This window comes from Hirundo rustica, chromosome 3, assembly GCF_015227805.2.
Source record: "Hirundo rustica isolate bHirRus1 chromosome 3, bHirRus1.pri.v3, whole genome shotgun sequence".
In the NCBI taxonomy this organism is placed as follows: domain Eukaryota; kingdom Metazoa; phylum Chordata; class Aves; order Passeriformes; family Hirundinidae; genus Hirundo; species Hirundo rustica.
In genome coordinates this window covers 70055919-70082811 of record NC_053452.1, presented here as the reverse complement: position 1 = coordinate 70082811, position 26893 = coordinate 70055919, and the positions used below count along the sequence as shown (strand labels likewise).

The following is a 26893-nucleotide window of genomic DNA, read 5'->3' as shown; positions in this document are numbered from 1 at the left end:
TACAGTTGTAAGAACTGGAACTGTTTTTCCAGTCTTATCCCATAACATTCTTTGAAACCACACCTTGTAAACATGAAATATATAGCATGTAATCTGTGTCAGACAACCTCAAAATTCCTTCCAAAAAACTTAAGAGTCTGATTCACAGATGTACTGGAACAGAGAACTCTTTTTGCAATCTGGCGCCTTGGTATCTTTCAGAATCCAGGACATACTCCAAAATAACAAAAAACTAGAAAAGAGGTATTATCACCCTTGCAGCAGTCAGAGGCTCCAAGGTGGTAGAAATAGCTGAGTGTGAGTTATAAAATGTGCTTCAATCTCCAAGCAGCTAAATTAGAGTACACTGAGATACATCAGACACACAAGCAGGTGCCTATAAAAGGGCCCAATCCAAATGCAGCAGGAGTAACCTGATAAGACTTAACATCATGATACCTTTTCTCAGCAGCCAAAAGCATATGAACAAAGGCAAAAAACCTCATTTTCTTTCAAATGCTGTATTTCCCACAGACAACAGAACTTCATATTTTAGTTCAATCTTCTGTCTGATAAGTATCAGGTTTTCCTTTTTTTCCTCTCCTCCAAACTGCAGACTTACAGATCTTGGTGGATGAGAAGTGAGTGTATATGCAAGTGGGCTGATAGCAATTTAAGAGTATTAAAAAACATAGAGAAAAAAAATAGACTAAGCAGGTTTATATGCATAATTTTCTGTGGGGAAGAAAAACCAGCCGAAAGCACAAGGGTGTGAGATAAAGCACATCTATCATGGAAAGCAACAGAAAAAGAACTATGGAAGAGCAAGTAGAGGGAAAAGAAAGTAGGATAGAATACATTAAAAGCAAAAGGAAACAGATTTTATGATCAATTATAGGGAAAAAAATGACTGATGTGAAGGAAATTTTGTGAAATGTTGAGTTAAATTCTAATATACTGTACCCCAAATTGTGAAGCAAATCAGCCTCAAACAGGAAGTGTTGGGGGAGTGTGATGGGTGTTTCTCCACTTGGAAACTGGCTGGCTGAATCCAGCCAAATTTGTCAGAGGTGCAGAATTCTCAAAGATACCTATAAAATGCTAAGTTCATGAAATCAAGACACTGTGATTGTCCTTACCAAGGGAAAGGATTCAGGATGCATTAACACCCTGTCAGACATTAGATGATCCAGAAAAGGATGTGAGTATACTAAAAAAGAAATCCATTAGAGCTTACAACCACTCTCAAGATTAAAAAAAAAAAAAAAAAAATTAAACACCTCCCCCCCCAAAAAACCCAAACCAAAACAAAAAAAAACCCCCACCAAACCAACAAAAAACCCCAAACCTGAACAAACCCCCACACAAAAACCAAAAAGAAGGAAAAAGGATAAAAGCCAGACTTCTACTGCTCAAGGAACCACTCTTTAAAAATACTTCTTTGTCTTTCCTTTTACCAGAGAAAAAGACATGGTAATACTTGGTACAGTATTTACCACTAGGAGTAATAACAAACAGGTGTTAAAAGGCCCTCTTGATATGTAAAAGCGCTGTACAAAGGGAGACAGTTTTACCTTCCTTTGAAAAATTAAAGCAAGAGAAGCAAAGTGACTGCAAGGAAAAGAAGCAGTGAAAAAGCTGGGTGGAAAGCAAAGCCAAGCAACCCAGAACACCTTCCACCCACTACTTCAGTCTGCCTCAGAACCAGCAGCACTCAACGCATAATATAACACAACACATTTTGTGGAACTCAGTTAAAAGAGAACATACAGTAACCAATGAGTAGAGCTTTTTAGAAAAGCTGTATCATTCTTTCCGTTTGTTTTATACTGATCAATCCCCTGCTGAAATTGCAAATATGCAGTTGCTAGTCAAGATGAACCAGCGCATTAACTCAACAGAAATGACCAGCAGCAACTCCTCAGCTTTTCTGACAAAGACAGATTTTAGATCACAGTATATATTAGCCAGCTACACTTTTAAAGCATAGTCAAGCCAGTTTTTCATACCCAGAAGTGACACTGCCTTGCTTGATGAAAATTAATCTTTGCTACTACTTAAGCAACAAGAAACTTCAGACAGTGTTGCCCTGAATGCCTTCTCGTGTATTTGCTTATCTACTACTGTTAGTACCAGAAAGGCAGCTAATTTAAACCAGTAAGTGATTTTTGTAGGTTCAACAACAAAAGCATCTAGAATCCCAGATGATTACATTTCAATGGCAAGCAAACTCAGATGCTTGGACACAACATAGTTGAACATACTTAAGTCAACTATCAAAGCTTTGTGAATCAAACACTTAACATTCAAGGATAACAAGGCAGAACTACTTTAATGATTTTCAACATAGTTCTCCAGATAGAATAGCACAAACTGGTTGCACAAATAGACCTTGAAATTTTTCACTTTTCAGGAAGCACACCTTTCAACTTCAGACAATACCTACGATTTGCATGCCATGAGAAAAAGGAATGCAGTCACATGGAATCAGTTACCAATTACTGCCAATAAACCAATTGACTGCAGTGGAAGAACCACTTTTGATATTAATAAGCAGTGATTCATGTGAAGCATCATATAGCTTTCCTTACTTATGGATTCATCATTCATAGATTTAAGATGAAAAAGTCAGCTCATTAGCATATGAAACGGTAGTTCAGTGTAGCATATTTCAGCTGCTGGAGATGCAAACAAAAGGTCTTGGTGTTGAAATGTGCGGGACTTTTACCTAATTTCTAGCACACTAAGACATACCTGTGTCTAACAGAAAAGATCTTAATGCAGCACCTTGCTCCACACCATGCTATCAACAATTTCTACATGCCGCCTACGATTATTTTATCCTTTTTTCAAATACAAATTAAAACAAGCGATACCTCATCAAACTAAGAAAACAAATGTTTCAAACCGTGACTGCTGAAATGGGTGGAAAATCCAAAGTAGAGCATTTAATCAGATTAAATGCCGCTGTGTCGCAATTAGATGTCACTGTGGGCTCACTTTAATTCTGAAAGCACATGCAGCTCGAAGGGAAGTCATGGCACTGTACGGCTCCAGGTGCAAGCGCGTGCAATGCACGCACCCGGCGTTACAGCCAGCCCTCGGCCGGCGCTCCGTACTTCCCATTCATTCCTCCTGTCCGCGGGCGCGCAGGAAGGCGCTCGGGAGCGGGCCGGGAGAAGTTGGGACCTACGTGCTTCTCCTCGCTGCCGGCCATCCCCCGCGATCTCCAAGCCCTCCTAACAATGGTAGCAGTGTTCCAGCGGGCAGCTCTGCCCTGGAATCGGACCTAATCCCCCTGCGCGCCGACCGCCAGTCCCGCCGCCCGTCCGCACCTCTGCTCTGGCCGGCCCCCGTCCCCGCGGCGGGGACGGACAGACGGACGGACGGACGGGCGGGAGGGGAGGGGAGGGGGCGCCTCTCCCCGCACCTGGCGGCGGTGACGTCACCCCGCCGCCCCCCGCCCGCGCGCTGACCCCGGCCCCGCTCCGCCGCACCTTCCCCGCCGGCCGATCCCGCCGCCGCGCCGGCCGCGGGCACACCGGGCGGCCGGGAGAAGGAGAGGGACGCGCCGGGCTCCGACACAAGTGCGGCCCCCTCCCCTCCCCTCCTCCGCCTCGCAACACGCCCCCCTCGTGCCCCTGCCCGCGGGGGCGGCGGGGAGACGGGGGAAAGCGGCTCCGCGGCGTGCTTCCCTCCATCACTCCCCTCCCGCCGCCGCCCCCCGCGCGGGCGCGGACAAAGGGGAGGGGACCAACACCTGGCGAGCGCCGGTCCCTTTGTGGGGTAGGCGCGTCGCGCAGCCCCGCCAGCGATGGGGAGCTGGGGCCGGTCCTTCCCGCCCGCCCCAGGGAGCGCGAGGGAATGAACGTACGGGGGTGGGGGGCACTTACTCGCCTGCCCTCGCCGCGCACCTTCACGCCGCTCGCCCTCAGCCTCAGCCCCTGCCTCCGCGGCCGCCGGGACGCTGGAAGTTCAGGCGGCGCCGGCCATTCCCAGCTGGCGGCTCCGTGTTTCGGGGGGCGGCGGCGGGCGCGGAGCGTCCCCGGCGGCTTCACAATAGACACCGGGCAGCGCGCGCGTGTCTCTGTGTGTGTGCGCGTGTGTGCGCGCGCGGGGGGCGGGGCCTCTCCCGGCGCGCCGAGCCGGGCGGGAGGGAGCGGGGGGGGAAGCGCTGTTTACCCGGCGGCCGAACCCGGCCGCCCCCCCCCACCACCGCCCGATGCTCGGGCTGGTCCATGCGCCGCCGCCCCCCACCCCGCGGGCGGGCAGGTGGTACAGTCCGGCCCGCCGGGCTCCCTCTCCCCGGCGCGGGAGGGGCGGGGCCCCGCCGCTGTGACGTAAAAAGCCGGGGGTGCATGCGACCAATCAGCACGAGGGGGCGGAGCTCCCCGGGGCACGGCGCGGAGCCGGGGGCCGACAGTCAAGGGTCCTGCGGGGCCGGGCTCCCCGCTCCGCTGCCCTCTGCCGAAAAGACGGTAAGGACGCTTTTCAGGAAGAAGTGGGCGGCTGGGAGCTCGCTCTGGGCTGTTGACTGTTTTCATCTGTCGCCCCGCGAAGTGCAGGAGAGCGCCGGGGGGGGACTTCCAAGCGCGGCGCTGCATTGCATGCTGGGGCTTGTAGTCCTGCTATGGAGTCCTGAAAGGTTAAGCACCGTGCACGGCCAAGCGGGGTATTACCCCATCAATAGCTTGTATATCCCGTAAAAGACCATAATTTATCCTTCAAAAATCCTCCCGTTTTCTATCTTAACGAGCCACAATTTTAAGAGGTAGCTCCAGCCCTCTCGTTCTGCGGAGGAAGGGACGCCTGGCAGCCTACGGAGCTGCCAGGACCTACCCGTCCCGTCATCCCCCGCGCCAAGATGTCGGCGGCGATCGCCGCGCTCGCTTCCTACGGCGGGTCCGACTCGGAGCCCGACTCGGAACCCGAGACCGAAGGCGGCTCCCAGCGCTCCGCCGCCGTGCTCGCCAGCCGCGATGCCGTGCTGCACCTCCGGCCGCCGCCCGCCGCGCCCCCGGCCCTGCCCGTCGATGCGGCCCCGGAAGTAGCCGTGAAGGTAAGCAATCCTCTAGGGCCCGGGCCGCCTGCCTGCCCGGCGTTGTGTCCGCGCCGCCGGCCTCGGGACAGTGCTGGGGACAGCCCTGGAGCAGCCCCAGGCGGGGGAAGCGGGGCGGAAGGGGCGCGGTGCCGGCAGGGGTGCGGGGCCGCCGCGTGGTCCTGCCCTGCCTTGCCTTGAGGCGTGGGGATCGGAGCTGTGGCGGGGAAGGCGTGTGTCGGGGAGCTCCCGTGGATTATAGTTCAGGGGGTTAAGTTGATTAAAGCGTGTCAGCTCCGTCTCAAAGCGTGTTTTGATTACAGTTCCATAGATACTTGTGTGCTGTTCCCAGTATAAGGTGTTTTCCGGGATGGTGGGGTGAAGTCGATACTTGATAGGGTAGCTGCAAGTGAATCCTGTCCTAAAGGGCAGCCTCGAAGCTGGTTGTTGTTTCTATTTCGTTATTGCTGGGGGAACCTTGATTTTCTCAAGTTCAGTATCCTGTTGGCTGACTTTTGTGATACCAGAAAGGGAGAGGGGAGGCTGCTGGTTTAGCTTTGGGATTTTTTGTACAGGCAACAAATTTCTAATAAAAAGCAGGCATCTTGCCATGATATCTGTCATTGTTACTGTCCTGCTGCCACATGCTCAGAAAAGTTTCTTGCCTAGTGACCAAGAGGTGGATGGGCTCTTTCACTTCGCTGTTACTAGTTCATTCATATTCTATCACAATTTATCATATTTTTCTGTAGATGTTGTATCGTATATAGTGACTACATTTGTTTATCTCTTAGAGGTTTGGAAATCTGGCTTCTCAAGCTGTAGCGTCCAGTAGGCTGTCTTGTGCGCATTTCAGAAGAAATGCTAACTAAATTCTATAATATTTCCTGAGCATTAGTGGTAAGTGGCAAGTAGCACTGGGTGTGCTTTCTGCCACCCTTAGGCCTGTAGCAACAGGTTTTCCCTTTGCCATGCCAGCACAAAGGTTTATGTAGTTGCTCAGGGACTGACATCAGGGAACTGATCTGAATTTTGAAAAAACATGACTCTGATAAAGTTTTTTGTCCTCAGATCCGTTCCTTGATCTGGTTTGCACAAATGCTGTGCTAGTGCAGATGAATCTCCAGTGCCGGTGCAGAAAGAATCAGCTGGAGAAAAGAGTTAGGTGTCAGCAGCACATTCAGTTTAAAGCTGTGCTCTGGAAGGAGTATCCACCACATATCTAGGACTGCGTCTGCCTCACACAATATGCTAACTAAGATGAAAAGGGTGTGAGGCCTTTCAATATCAAGATGTTAGATTATAATGTTTATAAGTTTTACTTGTGAACATAGATGAGGTGCATATAGCTGCAAATAGCAACGGTTTCGACCTGAGGCTTTCAGAACACAGCATACTGGAGCTTCTTTTAGGACCACGACCTACTCTTGAGTAGCAACAGGTCATTTCTTTGTAGAATTATGTCAGGCTTTCTTTTCAGACTTTTAGGGTTTAAGAAATAACTGCAGGTCTCATACGCCATGTCTAAAAATGATAGTGTCCCACTGGTCAGCAGTGGAACCTTGCCAGACACCCCTCAGGAGTTTACCCAGATTCTTTAGAATTAGAAAGCCCTTACTGAACAGAAGTGAAAGACATGGTGTTTTGAGTGTAAGTACAGGCCTGGAAAAACAGGAAACTGAGTAAGTCAGAAAGCAAACTTACAGTTCATTAATATCACTTCACTTATGCAAATGTTGTTTTGATGTGAATAAGGGTCAAGTACTCTTAAGTGCAAAGATATTTATTGCACAAAGCACCAGGAATGGGTAACAAAAGCTGATGGTAGGAAGGGAGATTAGAAGGGTTAGTTATACAATCAATATAAACCATAGCTTGCATTTTTGGCAGTTGAGAGTGCCAACCTTAAATGTTTGGTGTTCTGCACTCTGACTTACCTGTTTCTAGTTCAGAATTTTGGCCTGGTAATTGGCATAGAGCTTAAACTTACGTTTAAGCTTATGTAACTTATGTATGCATTAAACAGGAATGGGTCCTCACTCTCTTTAATAGCAGGCATCATTGTTAGCACATTCAGCTGACTGCATTTGGGTACTGAAGTGTGCATATCAAATAGAGCCCTAAGATGCTACTCAATATGTGTTTCATTTTTCTGTAGAAATCTGCTGGGTCCTTTTTTCAAAGTACATCATAGTTACATAAAGTCGTATTTCTGTGACAATAATTATTCTGCAATTGAAAGCTGTACTAATTGTTGGTAACTGTGTTTTAAAAGTTTGAAGGGCTGGCTTTTGTTGCACCCTCTTCTTACATTCTGCTTCTTGACATAGGCCTGTTGCTGATCTTGATGTTAAATTGCTCATAATAGATAACAGCCATAAATATTGGTGACTCCAACCCAGTAATACTTTACTCTCATTCTTAACTGGAAAGCGCACTGGATGAAGGTTGCATGTTTCTGTTACTGTTTTTAGCACCGCTGAAATCACTTGAGGGAAGACAACAGAGGATGAAAGTTTGTGCTTCTGATCCCATCATGCAGAATAAGATAGGTTGTAACTGCAGGACATTCAGAGAGGGACAGCAGGCCTGAAGAAGGGTTCTGCTTCTGCATGAGGAAGTATTGAGAAGGCTGAAAGAGAGAGCTGAGGTGTAAAGTATTTTAGACACCTACATTAAATGGCATAGAGACTGAGTTGGATACTTCCTGTCTCTTCCATTAGAGCAGCCATAAGCTGTCTAGTAGGAGTTAGGTTCAAAGCAAATAAAAGGATGCAGCTCTTCATGCAGCATGTAGTAGGGCTTATTGTCATGCCAAGAAGACCTCTGTGTTGAAGAATTTTGCATTGTTGCAAGGAGAGTCTGGACAAGTACTTAGAAGAGATCCATTGAAGGATGAGGTGTCAATAAATACGGATTTCCTCAAGTCTCACCAAGACCTGAAAATATTTGGCTGTTGGGAGAGTGCAAAAGTATCATATACCCTTGCTCTGCTCTTATTCTCCCCGAGATGCCAAGTTTCCATAAGGCAGATGTTTTCTTTTGTGGGAACAGTGGACAGGTTAATCAAGATATTTTCTTTCTCCAAATACATCATCAAGCAGTAGGTAAGCACGGTGGTGTTGTAAATAGAGGCTGTTCAAGAAAGGGAAGGGAACCCAGTCGCCAACAACCAGGCCATTGTTAAACCCAATTATAATTAATTTTCCTACAGTTTCTACTTCTATGAAAAAAAATCACCCTAACATTGCTGACAGTTTTACCTTCACTCTCAAATTATAAATGTAGAAGGAAATTCAGGAAATTGTATTTTCTGTGAAAAAATCACAGGAAACATCGCAGCTATAAGCTTTGCTTTTGAGAGAACAATTATTATTTGATCTCTGTCCGTGGCAAGACTCAGATTGGAGCAGATTTGATGATATTTCTCTGCAGTATGCCCTTCAGTAGTCTTGAGGAGAGGACATTTTAACGGGGTTAAAATAACGAGGCTGGCTCAGTCCAGTGCAGGAGCTGGAGCATCTGTGTTGCCTTTAATGCGAGAAGGGATCGGAAGTTTTGGTTCCCTTTGAATCTAGTTTACCTTTGGCACTATGCAGGTTCCCAGAAAAGGGTTACGTAAGGGGAGGTAATAGACTTCAGTCACACTTATTAATGTTTTTTAAAAACCTAATCTTGCCAGCCATGGAGAGAAGAAAGATACAAAGTGGCATGTGACAATTGTGTAGCAGTGATTGAATGTTCGTAGTCTTGGGAAGTGATACTTGTTAGCAATGTTTGTCTTGTTAGTCAAGGTGGGTTTTCCAGCTTTTTTTGACACAAAATATCTTATAGAGAGTAGATGTTTAGAACTTGTCATCCTGCAAGATCCTGAGGATGTAGCCTAGTTCAGCAAAGCCATTTATCATATGCTTTTCTTGCTGGTTTATTTTTATTCTGTTGAAGTTAGTGAGGCAGTCATTTACTGTTAAGAGTGCATGAATGGGTAGAAAGAATAAAAGCTGATAACAGTGTGTTAATGTTGGAGCTTCACTGCAAATGCTATTTATTGGTAATAAATTTGTAAATCTTTAGAATGAGAGAAAGTATATTCGAGAGTCCAAGTGGTTTAGGCAAGAGCTGATATGTGACAAACTGCTTAAGTCTCAGTGGCTCATGGGACACGGTCATAATTTACCACATTTCAGTGTGATTGATAATTAAAACTAATCAAATGTTATGCAAATCAGCCTGCTCTTTTTAACTATTTGACTAACTGGTAATGACTTTACCTGGGGAAATGGAATGTTGTAGGTTTATTATCTGAAACGTCCAGGAAAAAAAGAAAAACTCCCAACATATAGACATCAAAACTCTGCTTGCATGAGATGAAGCTGGAAAACATAAGCCACATTATATTCTTTCTAAGGAACAGAATTACCATCCAGTCTTGTAGTACATTGTGCACCTTGGGTTTTTTATTTAAGGCTTCGCTTTGTTGCCTGCTACAGGGATTTTGCTGCTGTTTAATTAAAGAAATGCTTTTGTCTTGCATGCACATAAAAAAAAAAAAATCTAGGAAGCTTTTTTAGCATATTTTTTATTATTGAACTATTTTTTATTCTATAAATCAAGTGATTTTCATAGACAGTAACACTATTGTTTTATGGCATTTGGGTGGGAGATTTTTTGAAGAAAAAGAGGACTTGTCATGTTTAAGGAACCTGTTAAGGAGGAATATTAATCTGATTTACTCTATTTGTAGTCTAAAATCCCTTCTATTTCCTGTCCTCTTTCTTATGCTTAAAAGTGGCCAAGTTTTATGGTAGGACTGAAGGAGGAAGGAACCAGACGTTTGGTGATCTCTGGGGAGTTATAATGAAGCACCCCCTTGACTACACTTAGCATCAAAAGCTTCTTTCTGACTCAAGATAGATTTCCTTAGGCAATGCTAATACTCCAGAGTATGGTGTGCTATTCCCCTATGATAGTGTGATTGTGTTTTGTTAAACAAAGTGCACAAAAGGACAGCATTTAACTATTGAAAGAATTTTTTTACCTCATCAGATCGTCTCTGAACTGTAAAGCAAACTGATATTGCAAGTAAGTAAGCATCACATCCATTTAAAAAAACCCAAAGCAACACAACCAACACAGTAAGTACTTTGGTGAAATGACATCATCTGCCTCTTTTTGCCTTGTGCTAGCAGTGATTCTTGCATCTCTCTGGACAGACATTCATTCAACCTGTCTACCAAACCTCAGTAGATCTATGGAGTGAACATTTTCAGTTTTTTGATGTCCTTATTTCTGTAAAGTTGCATAATCTGAATCTATTCTATGCTGAATTAGGTTGCTCAGTTTTTCTGTTCAAGTTGTATTTTCTTAGGCCGTTGATCACGCGGGGGTGTTTTTTGTTTGTTTGTTTTTTCTTTTAAACACTTTTCAGTAGCATGTGTCTTACTTGACATGTGGTGCACAATCACACTGTATTTCAGTTAGGTGCTTGTTACTAGCACTAAGAAAAGCAGAGAGGTGACACACAGCTAAGTTTGCAGCTTCTTTCTATTATGTTTTTCAAGGTAGCCATATTCAATAAAACATAACTTCCTAAACCCCTAATTCTTTGGTTCCAGGTTGTATGGGGTATAAAACCCTTTAATGGTATTACAGCATGCCATAAAGCCCATATTAATACAATTTCTGAGTTGCAGCAAAGACCAGCTGCTTCTCTGCCAGCTGAACTTTTTCTCCAGAGGAACACTGTATCTGTTTGAGAGCTTTTTGACCCGCCTTTTTATGGTTCCTGTGCCTTTTGAGAGTGGAAGTGATCTAGGGTAATACTTAGCCCTTCACTGAAATCACTGATGCCCTCTTCTTTCACCTTAACTACTGATCATCTCCTATCCCACAGAGCCACTTGTGTCACACTTGGCACATAAGCTACGTGATGGATTGCTCACCTTAGGCTTTTAGATAAATCATTCCTGTGACCAAAGGAAAAGCTACAGCACAGCAGAGAGCCGATCTCTTAGGTTACCTTATCTCAGTCATAGCTCTGCCAGACTGCTGCTCCTGTGATCCCTTCCCTGCTAGCTGGAACTATGGCAAATGCATCTGAAATTAAGTCTGTTGCCAGCATAAAGGGACAGTGTTGTGAGGCCTGTATTACCTTTTCTTGCTTTCTGGATCCTAGAAAGATGAGCTCTGCTGAAATGGTCTTCTGGCAATGCATGCAGTTGTACCCGGAGATCTTCACCATGTGCAGAGGTTGCCGATGAGTCCTTTCCTCTCATCCAGAAAAAAAAAAATGATAAAGCCACAACCAAATACCCCAATACAGATAGCTTGGCAATTGGTGAAATGAATGATGGGCTAGGTTCATATTTTAAATGTTTCTGCTGCCTACTAGAGTCTCGTAATGCTGTACAAAATGGCACTTACCAGATGTTGACCAAAAGATAATTTGTCTGCTGCAATTTGAACTCTTGCCATGGATTAACATTTGGCAATATGTTCTGTCAATATTTTATATTCCTATCAAGATTTCATTTTTTTTAAATACTGAGAAAGTAAAGTGGGTAGTTGGACCACATTCAAATTATTACCTAGTTTCAAGCAAAATGACGTAATGAAAAGATAACCATTATGTGCTCCAGCAGCATGTTATGAGAGTGTCATTTGATGCCCTAATATATGAAAACGTGCATAAGACTGGAAGTCTTGAGGAGCATAGCTCTGATTAATATAACATGTGCCTCAATTTCAAGGCTCGGTGGTTTTCACACAGAAAGAATGTGCCTGTGGTGGTCTAGGAGTGAACATATTGTGTGGCTTTCAAGTGACTCAGCACTGTTCCACCAGCAGCGAAGTAGAACCAGAATTGCTATAATCCTCCAGCAGAGGATCAGCTTTTATGGCACAATCTGTTTCTTTTCTCAATTACCAAGCAGCATATAATAGAACTTCACAGGAAGATAAGAGGAGGAAAAATAGCAGAACTGAAAAATTCTTGGCATTTTTACAAACCTCGATTTTTTTGCTTTTTCAGATTAAAGAGCAGGAGAAAAACTGTCCTAATTTCAAGAAAGCTGATCACTATTTAAATATCACTAACCATTGTTCAGATAAATTTTGCCTTATTATCAATTATATTAATTTTTATTTTCTCAAAATTTGAGTTTTGTGGACAAGATGTGAAGTGTAGCTGGAAGAGTAAACTGTATGATGTGACTTGAAAAAATTGTCTGCGGAAAATATCCTCACGACATGGAGCAGTGAAAGGAAGTGTAAGTTTGTAGGTAACACAGGTTAGGAAGTGGCTTTGGTATGCTCCTGTTCTAACTGGGGCCGTGTGGGTTTTTTGCTGAATGACAGGATCAGGCCTGCTGTGCTGTCAAAGTCAGGGCTGTGAATGTACCAGCAGCTGTTGACATCCAAGCCCAGTGAATCGGAAAGGTTGTGTGATGAGAAAAATGAGGTCAGGCTGAGATCTGCTAGTGCTGAGGGTTCAGGCAAGATCACTGCAGTGGCTGGACCTGCCTGTTAAAATAGTTGATAATGTGGTGAGAGTAAAGCTTTCTGGTTGGACTTAACAATTCTACTAAGACAGTGGCCTTAGTAGAAAAATAATTAATGGGATTTCTGATGTCATGTTTTTGTTTTGAGACTTTTTAACATGCTTTTATTTTCCTTTGTTGAGCAGTTTTAATTCAAATATAATCAGATAACAAGCCAGAGATCTTTAGGTACTGTTTTTCTTTTCTCTGTTCTAGAAAATCAGGTTTTAAAATCTTTTGAATGTTGTATGCATGAGCAAGTTTGTAATTGACCTGCTGTTAAACTGGGGAGAAAAAGAGCTTCTGGGTGCAGCATGTCAGAGAATAGCTAACAATATTAAACAAGTTAAGAGTGTACCATTTTGCTCTTTCGAGATACTATAATATAAAGCAAGACTGAGTTTATTTGAAATAATTTTCTATTAATGAAGCAACTGCTAAAATTTGATTCTCTGTTGTGCCGCTTTCTTTTGTAAGTAACAATTGCTTTGGGATCCTGTTCTAGGTAAGCACTGACTAAGCAATGATGCTAAGGTCGCTTTTTCAGTATGATTACTAGGAATTTTGTCAGCATACTAGTGCATTCTGAATCCTTTTCAGAGTACTGCTATTTTTCTAGAATAAAGACACAGGAAGCAATGATGGTAATAATTCTGCAAAATAACATTTTCCTGTGTTAACTGCGGTCTTGATGAGGGGAGGGGTTCTGTTGATGTGAAAGGGCCTTCTTAAAGCTCTGAAACCAGGTCTTTTTGAGCACTGCTACCTTATCAGCCATATTTTTTCTTCTGTCTTCTATTTCAGCTGCATGTGCCCTTCTGAATTTTTCCCTGTGACTTACTTGAAGTTTATTTTGGTCGATCCCTCTTTCTCATCCCTTCATCTATCAAGTCAAATTTTTGTCACAACAAGATTGCAAATGTGTTTAAGTACTAAAGCTGAATTACATTTATACCTTTCAGCTTAAAAAATGTACCTTTTGGAAATAAGGGATTATTGGATTCTGTGAAAATCATTGTTATACTTGATGTTTGTATGTAATGTTGATAGGTAATTTTTTTTCATTGCAACTGTCTTTCTGAATAGTTTTTTGTGATTTATGCCTTCTACCTTTTGTAGAGTTCTGGCTTTCATACCTTTATATGAAATTTGTGACCATTTTAATTGGTCTTTACAAGTCTGGTTTTCAAACATCCTAAAAAAAAAAACCCTTTCCTTCAATCTTGCTGCTGTTTTTAAAATGTGTGCATGAAATCTTTAAATAAGAAGAAATAATTATTCACATGCAGAAATCTTCAAGTGTTTTAGACGAGTTTTTCAGTGACCGCCTAATATTGGTTTTGCAATTAATATTTTTTTAAAATTGAAACTTTGGCCAACGTGCTCTTTTCTTTCATAATACTGAAAGTGTCAGCTTGAACTACAGCCCTAATTTGGAAATAAAGAAGGTAGTGTCATATATTTAAATGTCTGTATGTGGGAAAAAAAAGGTTTATTAATATGTCTGTTTTATTTCAGGAAGATGTGGAAACAGGAGTCCACCTTGATCCTGCTATCAAGGAAGTTCAGTACAATCCCACTTATGAAACGATGTTTGCACCTGAGGTAAGAAACAATGTTGGTTTTTAGAGCAGAAACACCTTTGGCTTAAAGGGAAGAAGTTGTATAGATTTTGTGTGAATTTCCTATAAGACAACTTTTTTGGATACTTGCTGCATTTTGGAATGTAATTTGGGCAAACTGAAAAAGAGATTCTACACAAGACTGTTGGTATTTTTAGTGCCTGAATTTTAATATTCTGCATAAAGTTCTCCTAAGAAGAGTCTTAAAATACTTATTAGAATTATAGCTATGAAAATTAAAAAATAAGCTGGGAAAATAGCATTATAAAGATGTTGAGTTAAACATGAGCTGCATTGAAGTGATCCTTTACTATTTTCACTTTTTTGCTATTTACTCATTGTTCTCATTAGGGCGGAATTAACATTTGTAAGACTTGCCAATATAAGACTTTTAAGAGGAGGATTTAACATTAAAATCAAAGAAGTTTCAGTTTAATTATTCACATCAGTATTATGAATTTTAGTAATTTCAGCTATGCTAAATTTGTCGAGTGAAAAACCTCTTAAGACTGAATTTAGACTGCCTGGTGCCATGTGAACCACTTTCCATTTTGTTGTAACTGACAGGCTATCTGAAAGATAAAAATAGCTGTTCAAGCATTTAACTTTTTTCCATATTTAATTTCTTTGTACAGGTTGTCTTCTCTTTGACCAGGGGTTAGCTTTCTAAGTAGACATATACTGTATCAGTCTCAAATTTCTCCATTAGCTATGCTTTATGCTTACAAAACCTTTTGAGGAACTACATAAATTGGCCTTTTCGTAGCGAGCTTGCAACATATCAAAGCCATGATGTGTGCAAACAGTAGTACCGTTTTTAACTTGCTTCAGTGCTGCTGTGTGTGAATGTGTTAGTTAGGGAAACCTAATGTGGGACAGCCTTGGGTTTTGCCTGAATGCTTGTACTGGTCCCATACTGAAGGACATTATGTGTTGGCTCTATCAAGTATCAGCAAGTCAAGTAGTTGATATCAGCCTGAGCTCTGTGCCAGTAATACAGGCTAGAAAGTTCAGTCCCGAAATCGACTACTCAGAACAACTGTGTGATTACCATGTGAAATAACAGGTGAAAAAGTTTATTCAGTAGTCACAAAGAAATTTAAAGTTGAAGTGATTTTGCATTACCGTTTTTGAAAGACGTGTCTCTTTTTTTCTGTGGGTGGTTTTTTTGTTGTTGTTGGTTTTGTTTTGTTTTGTTTTTTGGTGGTGGTGGGGTTTTTTTCTGAAGAAGTAAATACACAAAAATAACGAATTACTAATTCTGCTCCACCTTGTTTTAACATTTTTTATGAAGTTTGGACCAGAAAACCCATTTAGGACTCAGCAAATGGCTGCACCTAGAAACATGCTTTCTGGATATGCAGAACCAGCTCACATCAATGATTTCATGTTTGAACAACAAAGACGAACATTTGCAACCTATGGTAAGTCCTTAAAGGTGGAATTCACCTCCATCTTTATCATACCTAGGTTGGGCAAATTATGGTCTTGATAGAACAATTAATAGGACTGTAACTTCTGTAAATTGCTTTTTATCAGAATTAATAAAATGGGAAAAGGCTTTTTAATAAGAATCCATATGAATAGAGATCGTAGTATTTATTTAGGAAAATTCATTTTTTAGTTCCCTTTTGAACTGTAATCCAGTATATGATCTCCTAGCAAGTCCCACTTAGTTAATCCTTCCATTAGTTGCATCAAGTATAGAAAACACAAATCAAAATTTCACACTTCTCACATGACTATCTGTAGATCTGTTATGCAAACAGACTCTTTCATGTGATTCTGACTATCTCAAGACCATGAGGAAGCCTTACTGAGTTGTCAGGTTCTTCAGTGGTTGCCTCTTGATACAAACTGAATGAATCAGATTTGCAGAGAATGGGAATGCATTACTAAAGTAGTCTTGGCAAAGACAGACCCAAAGAACTGTGTTGGTGGTCAATGTAGTAACTGCTTTGTAATCTTGAATAACATTTTCCCTTGTAAATAGTGGCACTTGAAAAATAAAACATATGAGTCTTGGGGAAGCTTGAGGTTCAAGCAGACTTTTTATGAACTGTAAGAATTATTTTTTTTTTTTAATGGGAAAAATATGTAAAGACTATGAATTCTAAACATTAGTTTGCACACATTTGAAAGAACAAAGCTGCCATTAACAATGGTTAATTTTTTCTTGTGTTTCATTGCAAGCTTTCATTTCTGTTTAAGTTTGATTGCAAGTGCTTGTTCAGATGAAGTATCCTTTATATACTTGAAATTCAGTTTATTAGGCAAGATCTGATACTTCCTGTGTTAGCTTAAAATGTCATAACACTCAACTTTTTGCACAACAGATTTGCTTCTTTCTTTATTCGTATTTACATTCAAAATACTACTTCTTGCAAACTGTTTTGTCTCAAAAATCACCTTCCTAAACAAGTATCCTTAATTTCATAGGGCTTTATGAATGCCTAAATATAGATTCAGATTAAAGAGCAGGAAAAAAACTGTCCTAATTTCAAGTAATTTCAAGTAAGCTGATCACTATTTAAATGTCACTAACCATTGATCAGATAAATTATTATCAATTATATTAATTTTTATTTTCTCAAATTTTGAGTTTTGTGGACAAGATGTGAGATGTAGCTGGAAGAGTGAGCTGTGATGCATGAGACTGGGACTTTGTTGCTAACATCAGTGGTAGCTAGGTATTACAGTGGAAGAAAATGCCCATCCGAGACTATCCCACCCTCAATTTTTCTTTGTACTTGAGTTTTATTAGAAGCTTTCTTGTAAATGTTAAAAATTGAAATATATTAATGAGAGAGTTTTTTTCTTACATAGTTTCTTCTAATAGGTATTTTTCACTGAGTTGTTAGGATGTGGAATATAAGCAAAATGACAATATTAAGAAATGGATATCTAGCTTCATTGCATAATTTTAATTTACTTGACTGTAATTTTGATATTAGAACTTGACAGACAAGTAGAAGCCTCTATTCAAGATCTGAATAGGCAGATTAGATTTTGTTCTGTGAAATTAAATGTAACATTCTGTGGGTTGAAATTAAATGTAACATTTTTGTGTGTGTAAAACAGATACTGGGAAAAAGTGCCTGTAGGTATACAGTGTTTCATTTGAGGCTTTTTATTTGAAGTTTCATTTGAAGAAAGAGAAAGCTAGTAAGTCTACCCAAAACTTCTTCTGTTGGTTATGTCATCACTGTATAGCAACTGTCTTGAACGCTGTATTAAAAGTGAGCATTAAAAAGTATTTTTAAACCTTGTAGCACTGACAGCTGTGCAGGTATCATTCAGCTTTCTAGAAATGTTCAATAGGTAATGATCTAGATACAGTGACAATGGAACTATGAAAATACAGGCAATTTAAACAGCAAGAACCAGCACTGAGAAGCTGAAGTTCAAGCTAGGAGATGTAGTAAGTGAGCAAGATATTCTAGCTCAGTAGAAGATCTGTTAAAAACAGCACTCATTAAGTTGTCAGAAAGTTACTAACATTTTCAGTACCCTCTCTTTCCATTTGGAAGGATGTAATAAATATCTTCTCAGAAAACACCAAGAAGAGCAATGCAAGTAAAATTAATAGCCATAAACCCAAGCCATAGATCTTTTGCAAGACTGAGTCATAACCTATTAGAAGAACAGGAGTAAACCTCTCTTTTAAAAGCTACAGATCTTGAGACTTCTGGTCTCTGTTTTAGCACCGTTATAATTTGTGTTTACCATTCTAATTACAATGCTTACTCTGTTTAGCACCACTGCACTAAGTCAGGAGGTCTCCAACAAATCTGCAATAGCTGGCAAGTAGATAAGCAGTGACTAAATGAAGGACGAGGGTAGTAAATGAGAGCCTGTATCCAAAACAGCTCAACTGTCTCAGTGTCTTTCACAAAAAAACCCCCATGAAACCAGCTTTATAATATATATAAAATCCTGAAAGTTAATACATATTAATTGAGAAACCTATATATTAATTACAAACAAAACCCAAGTATTTTTTCACATCTAGTCTTTCTTATCTACTTCTTGTGCAGTAAATATTTACTCTTAAAAGTGCACTTTTCTTGTAGTGCTTGGATAGCTGAGAACACCCATGCTGTCATTGACTGATGGTCCTTCCAGCCCTTTATTCCATTAGACAAGTGGTCAGCAGTGGGTATCTAATGGGGAGTAGAAGGAAGCAAGAAAATAGTGATACATTTGAATACTTCTTATCAATATGCAGTCTGTCAACCAAGGGCAATGCTTATATATTTATTAATTTTCAGATAATTTGTTGGGAGTTTTCAGTTTTTTCTTTTTGACAAACTTTTCCAGGTGCTTCTTGAACTTGTATAACTTTTCTTTGCATAGCAACCTTTTTCAGGCAGCTCTGCAGCTTAGCAGCTCCTTGTGTGAGGAAGTATCTCTGTTTCGAACTTGTGGAATTTAACAGCTTTCTAGTTTGGTTTCATATCCCCTAGTCTCTCAGTGCTGGAAAGCAAATGAACAATCATTTCTTATTTACCATTTCTGTGTGATTTCTTATTTTATAAATCTTTGCCATAGCTTTTTCTCAGTCTCCTTTTCTTTTTTTCCACCTGGATAGATCTGATCAATTTTCTTGTTCCCCAGTTGCAGTCTTTTCATGCCTATGGCTGTCCTTGTCTCTCTTCTGTAACTCTTCTAGTTCCACTGTATTGCTCCTAAGATGGAGAGCAAAGCTGTGCTCAGTGGTTACATGTTAATCTCACTGTGAATTTGTTCTGTGAGTAACTTGCTCAAAGCTACTTGCTCCATTTTTCCAGATCATTTATCAATATGTTGAATGTCATGGGCCTGAGCATGAATCCACCAGCAACTTTACTGTGCTGTGCAAGCCAGCCATTTATTCTCGACAGTGTTTTAATAACTTTTCTTCATTTGACCATGTAAAGACCTGTGGGTTTTTAAAGTGTCTTTGAGGAACCTTGTAATCAGTCTAACTTGATTTTGTGAAGGTATCCAAGATAAACTAAGCTTTGCTTATTCTCAGGGTTGTCACTTCAGAAATACTCTGGAGGTTTTGTCATTGTACTTAACCTGTAGAGAAAATTGTGGTGTCTGCTCTCCTGCAGTATATAATTCTCATCCAAGTGCATACTCATTTTCTTTATTGTAGTTTCTATTTGAATCTTGTAACCAAACAAATGTCTGGCAGGTTGCTCTGTAGTTCTTCATGTCTCCTCTGAAACATCTTTTGAAAGATGCCATTGTATTTGATACATTCCTTTTCTGTCATTGAGGTGAGAGTATCTGCTCTGTGGTTTGACTTTAGATCTCTTAGTTGACTGCCTCTGATCCTGATGTTTTGTTACCACTTATTTGACTCTTTAGTTTCCTGGCATTTCACTTTGGGGTAAATATGGTGTCAAGTTGCCCATAAAGAAAGGTTCTGGCTCGGGAGTCTACCCAAGCTCCACCATAATCAACGTGTGTTTAATACAACACTCACAGATGCTCTTTTCAGTCCTTCATCATCTGTTGGCCTACACACTGTCAGGTACACTTTCTGTCCCTGCCAGTTTTGACAGAGGACATGTGTTAGTTTTTATATCTTACAAGATTTCCCTCACTTTGGGGGGCAGGCTGCCTTAGCGTAGTGTTTACTTTGTCTGCTGGAGTTTGGTCTTTGTATTTTCCACATCTGGATGCAACTTCAACTCTTTGAAGAATAGTTTCTTATTTCTGGTAGTTTCTCTTTACTTACTATTCAGCTGTGCTCACTTCCTTCTGGTTGCTTTAAAGTCGTCTTTTATTAGCTGGCAGGCATTAGGTTTTTTTTTCTTCTACATGGTATCTTTGAAGTGCCCCTGCATTTGAAAAAGGCTTTACCCTTTGGTGCTCATTTTCTGTTCCTTTTAAAAATCTTTTCTTAATATAACTCTCCTGTTTTGAGATTGAAGTCATTGTCATAAATGTTTTTATATCTTCTTTTGCTTTGTCAACAGTGTTGGTTTTATACCTCATTATGGTCATTGTTAAAATGTGTGTCCTTAGAAAGAATATCTTAAAATCAAGTTTTCTGCACTGCTAAACTGACTTTTTTTCCATGGGAATCTCTGGTGTGACTGCTTCTTGATACAAGTACATTGTGTAAAAATCATCACATCTTGGTGTGAGATTGGTGCAGTCTGCTACAGGGAGATTACTAAAATATGTCATTATTACTGTGCTTCTTTCCCTGGCAACTGTTGTTTAATTTCTGTTACCATTTCATGGTTACTGCATTTTCTGTCTTAATGGTCACTCTGGGAGTTCTGGCAACTGTACTCACTACTACTTAGACCTGGAATTTCAGTCCACAGGATCATTTAATGATCATTAACACTATTAACTTGTTAATCTGATTTGTCTTTAAGCTTCTATGGCATACAGCTTGTTTTTCCCCACTGACATGGCCATCTTATTCTGTATTCTTTCTACCTGGTAAAGCATATATTCTATCCTATTATGTCAGTACTGTCCTAACAATTACGTTAGTTTATTATTTTAAAACAAGATATTTCAATGTTGCTGTGTATTATTTTTAGCCTCTGTAATTTTGTGTGTGTGCTTGGGTTTTCCATTTCCCCGTCTTCAGTTTAAATAGGTTTCTGTGATTATTACTTGTCCCTCTTACCTGAGATTTCAGATTTCTGTGCTACCTTTTCCTTGAGGATATAGGTTTCTAAAAATTGAGTGTCATTGCAAATTGCTTACTTTTCTTTTGGTATTTTTTAAAGTATTATATTTCTTTAGGTATTCTTTAAGTACCCCAGCTATTTTATCAAAAAGTACTCTCAAGCTTCTCAGTGCCATCTGCTTTTTAATTTAAATGAGACCTACCCATCTCAGTAAGATTCCTTTTATTCCAGGAGTCTGGGGAAGTGGTCACAGGCACTGGAGATTTTTTCCACATTAAGGTTAAAATCTGCAATGGCTGAGAGAGCTGGGACTGTTTAGCTTGGAAAAAAGGAGTCCTGGGTGGAAGACCTTATTGCCCTTTACAGCTACCTGAAAAGAGTATGCTGATGGCATAATCCATAAAAAAACATTGAATAAAATAGTCCATGTAGGCATTTTATGATCTTGTGAAAGTTCCTCTCCCAATTTAATGGAAAGCCATTAATAATTGCTCTGTTGGGAGTCTGACTTTTTAAATTGGTAACCAGTTTTGCATCTGCAGTAGTAGGTAATCTGCCCTAGTTGGATTCCATTGACGTACGGCAGTCTTCTTATTTTAATTTTGACTATCGAATGAAGGCTGTCTCTCTAGAAAATAAAATTCCCTTTCACAAGACATTATGATGTAAAATGCTTAACTAGCATTTTTTTTTCAATGTTGTATTCCTTGGAGCATGTCAAAAAAGACTAGGAAGTCCTAACATACGGCACGTGTTTATTCTTCCATATCTGTGCTCTCAGCTGAAGGAGTCTTTTCTTGAAAATTCCCATTTTGAGTATTGATAAAAACATCAATATATGAGCACATATACATTTTCAGAAGCAGAATTACATATTATTTTTTACATGCTGCACACAAACTGTTCATGAATATTTTAGCCATTTCATAGCTATTTGAGCAGCAGTGATCATCCTAAAAGTGGACTGCTTCATTCATGCAACATTTGGTATTTTTAAATCTCTTTTTCCCAAGATATTATTGTCCCTTTTAATAAGAAATAGTCTACTCTCCATGAATCTCAAAGCTCTTTATGAGTAGTCAGTAACTTGGTCATAGCAGGATTATGTCATCACTAACACTGATATTTTAAGAGGCTAAAATAACTGCCTTGGAAATAATGCTTAATTTTTTTATTTTTTTTTTTTTTTTAAATCTACTCATGTTACATGCAACACCTACAGTCTCTGTTACCTGTTAACAATTGCAGGCACTTTATTCTCTGGTTACTTTGATTCTGCAGAGATGCCAGTGCAGAGTGGGTTGGTCCAGCTGTATTTTTCTTCATACCTGAGCTGCCTTGGGTCTCCATGTGCTGCATTGCACAGTGTGGTGTAAACAGACTTTAATTAGCTGCCTTTCTGGAATGCACATCAAAGTCTAATTATTTAACCAACCATTTTCAGGTGCACCAAAATTATAGATGTAGGTGGAATTGTATCTTTCATTGCTAAAACGTTGCGGGAAATATCTGCCTCCTAACTAAAACTGAAGGAGACATAGCAGTCAGGGCACACTATGTGGGATACCAGCTGAGTAGGATAAAAGCAAGCTGTCTTTTGCAGCTGCATTTAGGAGTCCCAGCCAGAAGGAAAATATTCCCTTTCACATATCCACTAGAAAGTAGAAATTGTTCAGAGCTTTTCTATGAGAATGATGCTGGACCAAATTCAACTCAACTATAAGAAGTCTCCACTTCCACGGGAAGCTGTGCTTGGCCCAGGGGCCCTATTCATGGGAATACTGTCCCTCTTTTACAAGTACCAAGCAAATAGAGTCCCGGAGATGGTGTCAATACAGTTGGAGGACAAGTAAACCACTGTATTGATTTTGACAGAAATCCAAAGTAATATCTCTCTGCTGTTAACAGAAACCTTATAGCTTGGAAGAGAACTCATTGAAATAGTGGCTTAGTAAAAGCAGCAGCTAAATTAGGGGAAGTCTGATTGCACTGTTGGCTCCATAGAAGTAAATCCTACTAAAAGTCTAGAATAAGTTATTTTATTGTTTAAGAGAGGAATGGTGGGAATGTATATTTTGTAAGATGACGCTGGCATATATTTCTCTCCCTGTATTGTGTGTGGTCATGGATCATCTGGACATACGTTGTTCCACAGCTGGGTCTTACCAGGTTTGAAACTACAGGGCTGGTCAGCAGGTGGAATGCTTTATTTGGATGGGAATACCTGCTGTGTTCTTGGAATGGCTCTTCTACTAATTTCAGTACTACTTTTTTCCCAGCATCTAAAAAGAAATTACCTGGACCATGTTCTAGGAGAGTAGTCTTTCTGAAAAATGTTTGGGCAGACAGTCTCCTTTGGCTGTTAGAAAGGTGGTGGTTTGTTCTCAACTTGTGTGCATTGGTATGTGCCTTTATGAGCCAGTGGTCTCCAGAGTAGACTGGATAACCTCCCCCTGCTCATAATTGTCTCTGTGAATCAACAAAAATACAGGAATTGGATTGTATGGATTGTATGCTGTAGGATTGTATTCATTATGTGTGTGTGATTACTTTTACTGGTGCCTTAATATCTTTCTCTCTTTTTTTTTTTTTCCCCCCATCCTTGATATAGAGAAATTCTCACTGATTCCTCAAGAGACGTTTTGTCACTTTAATAAAAATTGGTGTTATGTCCGCCAGGGTGCAGTCTTTCCCAAAAAAAAAAAAAAGCCATGGTGGTCAGTAAGTGTTCAATGCACCGCCTGTTCCTTGGAAACCAAATGAATTTATTTGTCTGTCTTACAAGATCATGCTATCCACTTCAGGAGAAATAGAGCAAAAAAAGTTGGATATATGTATTAAATTTGTAAATATCCTAAATAGCTATGAAATGCTGGTTCATTTTATAAACTATTTATAAGAGTAAATACAGCAGATTTTCTTGGGGTTGTTTTGTTTGTTTTGTTTTGGTTGAGGCTCAATAGCTATAGTCAGGAAATGAAGATGTCAATACTTAATTATTTTAAAAGTTAAAGGCCATGACTGCTGCTTCTGGTACCATCCACAGTAGTTAAAACAGCTCCTTTCAAGCTGAAGCTTTCCCAATTCTGGTAGGAGGAGGATTAAGTAATTTTTGCTGTGGAAGACAGAACACACATAAAGCCCTAGAAAACTTAGTTTGATTTCTTTTTTTCCCCCATCTCTGTCCTCTGCCTTCCAGCTGCTGCCGCCCCAGGACTCCAAAGATGGGCAGCACTGTCTTTGACCTGGCGGAAGTAGTGGGCAGAGCAGAAGGCTGCTCCTGAAGCCAGAGGGCTCTGGGTATGCAGCAGCCACGGGCTGGTTTCCACGTGACTTACTGGCTTTGCAAACCAAGGAGCACTAAAGCAGTATCCATTTAACATTCTGTGTCTCTGACATAAGATTTTGAGCTAGTCTTTTCCTTATGCCATATTACTACAAGAAGAGGTTGCTGTGGCATTGCAAAATCTAATGTTTGCATTATTCACTGTTGACCTTGATGGGGCAGGGGCATCCTGGGGTCCCTTCCCACCAGATTCTGTGACTTGGTTTCTTGTGATTACCCACCCTTTATGTCTTACATAATGTATCTTATGTTGTTAATTGTTGCCTCTCACATTTATTTGTTTGCCTGTGTTGTGCAAATTTAAGCATTCTGATAGCAATATGTACTGAGGGCCTCATGGTACTACTTCATAGTAATCTTAATACTCAGGCCAAGTGAAAAGTTAATCCCCAGCTTGTTCAGAGTTAACAGGAAAGAATTTGCGGAGGGACAGAATTGTACAAAACTGAAAAGCTTGAAATAAATATTTTTTTTCCCACGTGTTCCAGGTTATGCATTAGATCCCTCTGTAGATAACCCTGAAGCTGCTACCAAATATATTGGTTCTGTGGAAGAAGCTGAAAAAAATCAAGGTAATTAATTCAGAATCTTGCATAAATTACTTACATCTCTTAACTGTTTTCATTTCTTCTTTGCTAAGAAATGGAATAAATACTAGCAAAGGAAGGTATTATGGGAGACTTACCCATATCCAAAAACACAATAAAGAAGAGTTGTGTTGCAATTTTAATGTAGAGGGGGAGGAGAGATATTGAAGTGTTTTGTTTTCTTGAAGTAGCAAATGTTTCAGGTTGTCATGACAAATTTCAGAATAGGATTTGCAGTGTGCTATTGCATGAGTACAATTTATCTGTATAATTTGAAACAGCTTTTTGGTCCTCTTAAATTCTGTCTTAGCTAATATTGTCATGTATCTGCATTAGGATACCTCTATGTTGAGCTAATCACCATAAGTGCTCCTCAGGAGCGAACTGATCACTCGGTTTGCAACCTCTGGCACTCCTGTTGGGAGCTGCGTGTTATCTCTGCTTAGCAAAGTTAAGCTCTTTGGGTCGTTTGGAAAAGAAAAACCACTGGAAGGTTGCCAAGTGGTAACAGTGTGGCATGCCACTGGGAGGATTGACTACCAGAGGCATGGGGTTTGTAATTAATAGTTTGATACAAGATATTTAACACTCAAAGGGACTTGTTCGCATTGGGAAACTGTACCTGTGTAAACGTCATGGTAATGCTTTCCCTTGCGTGTCTTTTTCAAATATCCTATTCATATGGGTATACAAAGGACCTTTATTTGTGTGTCCTGTTCCTCAGAATATATCCAAGCTTATTTCACTCTTTCCTTCCAGAGAAGGAAATTACTAAGATTAAACCATTAAACAAAAAAAAAATTTAAAGAACCCATTTTCATAACAGAATTTTGTACTTCATTTTAAGAAAACCCTCGATTAATGTGTGATTCCTTCTGATCACTACTTAACTTTTTACATTGCCTATTTTCCCCTTGTTTGTGTAAAGCTTCTTTTGTCTCTTTTGCACTAGATGAGTATTACTGCTGCTGCAGAAAAACACGGTTTGAAAATTGAGCATAATTGTATATACAAGCTTGAAAACTTAAAAGATGTTAAAATAATTACCTACAGGGTTTTTTTTCTTCCCATATCTATGTTGTATAGTGGTTTTGACATATGAAGTTCTGAGGGTGCAATATTTGTGAAAAGCTAGTATTTCTATGAAAGAACAAGATAGTGCTTGGAGGGAGATGACTGTCAATAGTGACTGACTTTTTAAGAGGGCCTGGAGCAATAGGACAGGGGTAATGATTTTAAGCTAAAAGAGGATAGATTCAGGCTAAGTTATAAGGAAGAAATTTTTTACAATGTGGTTGGTGAAATACTAGAACAAGTACTACAGACTGGTAGTGGGTGCCCCATCGCTTGAAATGTTGAAGTTTAGGTTGGACAGGGCTCTGAGCAATCTGATCTAGTTGAAGATGTTGCTGCTCATTGCAAGGTGGTTGGACTAGGTGACCTTTTAGGTCACTTTCAACCCAAACCATTATATAATTCTATGAATTTTTTTCAAAATTAAAATACAGTTGTGGTTGGGGTTTTGGGACACTTGTCTTATTTTCATTTTGGGACTGTTTTTTTCAAACCAAGATTGTTCAGAGGGATCAGAAGCCAAGAAGACTTTGCTTTCAAAAACTACACTGTCTAAAGCATGAAAATTGGTGTATTCAAACAGTCTGCAGACTTACTGTTAAAAATTTATGGTACATGCATTGTTAAATATTCTAACAAGCAAGGGCACACAGTTTAAGTGGTTGCTCTGTTACTGTGCATAGTTAGCAGTGTTCATAGCTGGAAAAGTGAGCAATGCTTCGGCCAGTTTTGCTCAAACTCTTTTTCCATGTTTTCCTTTATACTGAAAGGAGTGGTGGTGGCTGTTTTTTCTTTTAAACTGACTATGGTGTAACCTCTGATGTATTCTGTGTTAGCAGTTAGTCAGTGTATTGTTTCCTTCTTCAGGTTTAACAGTGTTTGAAACAGGACAAAAGAAAATTGAAAAAAGGAAGAAATTCAAGGAGAATGATGCATCTAATATTGATGGTTTCCTGGGACCATGGGCAAAATATGTTGATGAAAAAGAAGTAGCCAAACCTTCAGAAGTAAGTACTGCTTTAACAAAATGGATACAAATTGTCACTGTATGGAAGTGGTTTC

The 26893-nt window shown here is 40.2% G+C and overlaps 2 protein-coding genes across 3 annotated transcripts in view; one reads left to right on the top strand and one right to left on the bottom strand.

Annotated features, from left to right (window-relative positions):
* The window catches only part of WASF1 (WASP family member 1), an 87759-nt gene extending 83731 nt beyond the window's left edge, over nucleotides 1-4028 (bottom strand). For both annotated transcript variants that reach the window (XM_040060543.2, XM_040060548.2), the window contains exon 1: nucleotides 3873-4028. The gene's annotated coding sequence lies outside the window, so the exon portion shown is untranslated. The remainder of the gene's footprint in view (nucleotides 1-3872) is intronic.
* Nucleotides 4029-4347: 319 nt separating this feature from the next.
* Nucleotides 4348-26893, top strand: part of CDC40 (cell division cycle 40) — a 38259-nt gene continuing 15713 nt past the window's right edge. The window contains exons 1-5 of the mRNA XM_040060365.2: nucleotides 4348-5038; nucleotides 14074-14160; nucleotides 15472-15601; nucleotides 24659-24742; nucleotides 26699-26838. Of these exons, the coding sequence (XP_039916299.1) occupies nucleotides 4844-5038; nucleotides 14074-14160; nucleotides 15472-15601; nucleotides 24659-24742; nucleotides 26699-26838 (636 nt within the window). The 5' untranslated portion in view covers nucleotides 4348-4843. The remainder of the gene's footprint in view (nucleotides 5039-14073; nucleotides 14161-15471; nucleotides 15602-24658; nucleotides 24743-26698; nucleotides 26839-26893) is intronic.